The sequence below is a fragment of the Tympanuchus pallidicinctus genome, unplaced genomic scaffold (genome assembly GCF_026119805.1).
Source record: "Tympanuchus pallidicinctus isolate F22 unplaced genomic scaffold, pur_lepc_1.0 scaffold6, whole genome shotgun sequence".
NCBI lineage: Eukaryota > Metazoa > Chordata > Aves > Galliformes > Phasianidae > Tympanuchus > Tympanuchus pallidicinctus.
The window spans coordinates 29427836-29431564 of NW_026294780.1; the positions used below are offsets into that span (position 1 = coordinate 29427836).

Sequence of the window (3729 nt, forward strand, 5' to 3'; positions counted from 1 at the left end):
GCTGATGCCTGTCAAAGCCGCAGCCGCCGCGCTCTCGCGAGAGCCCGCCCGGCTGTAGCCACGGGATGCGGGGCTCAGGTGCGCGCAGAGCGCAGCGCAGCGCGCCCGGCGCCGGGCAGCGGCAGGCAGCGGAGTGAGCGGCGGGGGCCGGAGGGAGCCTCACCGCCCGCCCAGCCCAGCGCAGCCCGGCCCGGCCCCGGGCGGCTGCCTGCGGCGGGAGGGAGAGGGCAGAGCGCCGGAGAGCACTTTTCGCCCTACTTGAGGAGTGTTTGTGGATTTACATGCCAAGCCTTCAAGATGATGTCGATGAACAGCAAGCAGCCGCATTTTGCCATGCATCCCACCCTACCTGAGCACAAGTACCCCTCGCTGCACTCCAGCTCGGAAGCGATCCGGAGAGCGTGTCTGCCAACGCCGCCGGTAAGGGACGGGCGGCTCCGGCTCCCCTTGCCCCCTTCTCTCCTCTCTTCTTTCTCTGCTCTCTTCTTTCTCTCCTTCCGTCTTTCTTTCTTTCCTTCCTTCTCTCTTTCTCTCTCCCTCCTCCCCCCCCCCCGTTCCCCTCTCTCTCCTGGTTGCTGCATGTCTGTGTATGTGCATTAATAAAAAAACCGCTGCGAGGCACATTCTGACAAGCGGCGCTTAATGTTTTTTTCATGTCTTCCCCTGCAATCATCGGAGCGCTGTGATCTTTTTTGAAAGCGGCGTTCGCGCGGCGCTCCGACTTCAGCCGCTCTCCGCGTTCCTTTCTGTCACCCGGCCTCTGCGAGGGAGTGCGCGGTGCGTGCGTGGCACCGTTCCTGGCTGAGAGTTACAGATCCGTTTCTTCTCTTTTCTCTCCTTCCTTTTCCCCTTTTATTTCTCACATTTATTTCTTCCCCTCACACCCTGTCCACCCTGCTCCCCTCTCTGCTCCGTCTTCGGCTCTCCCCCTCGCCACATGCCTCCCATCATTCCGCCCTCTGTCCCCTCTCTGTCGCCCCTTATCCCTTTCCCCGCCGCCTCTCCCCGGCCCCCTGCCGCCCCCGCTCTGTTCTGTGTCCCCGCAGCTGCAGAGTAACCTCTTCGCCAGCCTCGATGAGACTCTGCTGGCTCGGGCCGAGGCTTTGGCCGCCGTCGACATCGCCGTGTCGCAGGGCAAGAGCCACCCCTTCAAGCCGGACGCCACGTATCACACCATGAACAGCGTCCCCTGCACCTCCACCTCCACCGTGCCCCTGGCGCACCACCACCACCACCACCACCATCACCACCAGGCGCTGGAGCCCGGCGACCTCCTGGAGCACATCACCTCGCCCTCCCTGGCGCTCATGCCCGGCGGCGCCGGCGGAGGAGGCGGCGGCGGCGGCCACGACGGGGCGGGCGGCGGAGGCGGCGGGGGAGGCGGCGGAGGGGGCGGCGGCGGAGGGGGCGGCGGAGGCGGCGGCCTCATCTCCAGCTCGGCGCACCCGCACCCGCACATGCACGGCCTGGGCCACCTCTCGCACCCGGCCGCCATGAACATGCCGTCGGGGCTGCCGCACCCGGGGCTGGTGGCCGCGCACCACGGCGCGGCAGGGCAGGTGGCCTCGGCGGCGGCCGTGGTGGGAGCGGCGGGGCTGGCCTCCATCTGCGACTCGGACACGGACCCGCGGGAGCTGGAGGCCTTCGCCGAGCGCTTCAAGCAGCGCCGCATCAAGCTGGGGGTGACTCAGGCCGACGTGGGCTCGGCGCTGGCCAACCTGAAGATCCCGGGCGTGGGCTCGCTCAGCCAGAGCACCATCTGCCGCTTCGAGTCGCTGACGCTGTCGCACAACAACATGATCGCCCTCAAGCCCATCCTGCAGGCCTGGCTGGAGGAGGCCGAGGGGGCCCAGCGGGAAAAAATGAACAAGCCCGAGCTCTTCAATGGGGGCGAGAAGAAGCGCAAGCGGACTTCCATCGCCGCCCCGGAGAAGCGCTCCCTGGAGGCGTACTTCGCCGTCCAACCCCGGCCCTCCTCCGAGAAGATCGCTGCCATTGCCGAGAAATTGGACCTCAAAAAGAACGTGGTGCGGGTTTGGTTTTGCAACCAGAGACAGAAGCAGAAACGGATGAAATTTTCCGCCACCTATTAGGGGGAGGGGTCGGGGGAGGGCGCGGGGGGACCGAGGGACGGTGCCGGAGTGACTGCGGGGAGCAGAGGGGGGAGAGCGGGGCAGCGCCGTCGATGATTCGCACCGAGAGGCGCCGGGACGGCCCCAGAGGACGGAGGGGGGGTGGCTGAGACTGCCGTGGGGCCGCAGCCCCTTCCCCTCTGCCCCCTTCCCTACTCCCCCTCCCTCCCCCCCCCGCCCCGGCAGAAGGAACAGCACCGCCACGCACCGACGGTACCGCAGCAACCACGAACCCGGCACAGAGTCCCAGCTTTCAGCAGGAAAACAAAACAGAGCCACGATCCGAGGGCGGAACTGTCGGTGACGATGCTACGTTTGCTTTGGTTTGGGCCTCTTTTCATTACTTTGGTTTCTTTCCCTTTTCCCTTTGCTTGAGAGATGAGTACGGCGGTGCTTTGGTGGGGAGGGGAGGGCCGGTTGGGTCGGGGATGGATTTAGTGGGTTTGGATTTATTTTTATTATTAATTTATTTATTAATTGATTTATTTTTTTTCCTTGAATGCGCTTTTTCGCGAGGCTTTGCCCACGGCTCTGTCTGTGCTGAGAGCTGAGAGCCGCCGCGCCCCTTTGTGCTGTTCCCCCCTCTGTGCGGTTCCCCTCTCCCTGTACCGCCCCCCCGGCCCCGGTCCCTGTGGGATAGGGCTGTGGAGGGGGGGGAAGGGGGGCGGGGGGGATGGGAGGGGAGCGGACAGGGGGTCCACTCGCGGGATGAGCGCAGCTCCGTGCCACCGTGGTTCTGTCGGCCCCCTCCCTCTGCTCTCATTTGGTCCCACTGCGTTGGGACAGGGACGGCCCTGGAGTGCTGTAGGGGTTTGGGGGCAATAGCATCGGATGGGTGGGACGGGGGAAACGAGGGAGGCAGAGTGGCGTTCGTTTCCTAGGGGCTGCGGGCAAAAGGAACAACACAATTTGGGTTGAAAAGTCGTTTAGTGGGAGTAACAACCGTTGAGTAGGGGATGGGTTTCGGGTGAGTGTATGCCGGGGAGGGGAGAGGGGAGGGGGGTCGGTTTGCACTGTGACAGCCTCCCGGATTGCAGGCGGTAGTATTCTGCAATCCCGATGCTGACACCAATAGTCAGGGTGCAGCGTTACGCGATTGAAAAAGTAAAATAGAACGAAACGGTCAGACCTCTTTAGGTAGGACTGAGCGCAGGAGCCGGGGCAGGGGCCGGCTGCTCGCATCTGAGCAGGCAGGAATCCCTGAAAACAAGCCCCCCCATCTTCCTTCCCCCCCCCCCCCCCCCCCCACACACACACACACACCCCGTCCCTCCCCATTTAAAACTAAACAAACAATAGCCTGAAATCGTGCATGCCCCGAACGAGGAAAAGAGGAAACAAGGCACAGAGAGAGCCATGGCAGAGCTTCGGCGTTATTTATTTATTTAACTATTTATTTTATTATGATGATGATTAATATTAATATAATTATTATGATTTGGTGTATCATTGTTTGCAGCGCAAACATTCTATGCATTCTGAAACTGAGCACTAACTAGAATAGCGTCTGGTAGAACCTTTGTGGATGGTGTGATCTCACAGTCTGACTGCCTGTTTTCACCGGGGACACCAACATTCTTGTCACGTTCTTGTATTT

The 3729-nt window shown here is 62.2% G+C and overlaps 1 protein-coding gene across 2 annotated transcripts; it reads left to right on the plus strand.

Moving 5' to 3' along the window:
* Positions 1–297: 297 nt before the first annotated feature.
* POU4F1 (POU class 4 homeobox 1) lies at positions 298–2093 on the plus strand. 2 transcript variants are annotated; one of them, XM_052664421.1, is made up of 3 exons: positions 298–420; positions 1047–1332; positions 1417–2093. In XM_052664421.1, exons 1-3 carry the CDS (start codon positions 298–300, stop codon positions 2091–2093), a joined length of 1086 nt encoding a protein of 361 aa, XP_052520381.1. The 2 variants fall into 2 exon arrangements, with proteins under 2 accessions (XP_052520381.1, XP_052520380.1); XM_052664420.1 differs by having other exon boundaries at positions 1047–2093.
* The last annotated feature ends 1636 nt before the right edge of the window (positions 2094–3729 follow it).

Coding starts and splice junctions, on each gene's coding strand:
- POU4F1 (XM_052664420.1), top strand. CDS start 298: ATGATGTCGATGAACAGCAAGCAGCCGCATTTTGCCATGCATCCCACC. Junction 421..1,046: donor CGTGTCTGCCAACGCCGCCG/GTAAGGGACGGG, acceptor GTGTCCCCGCAG/CTGCAGAGTAACCTCTTCGC.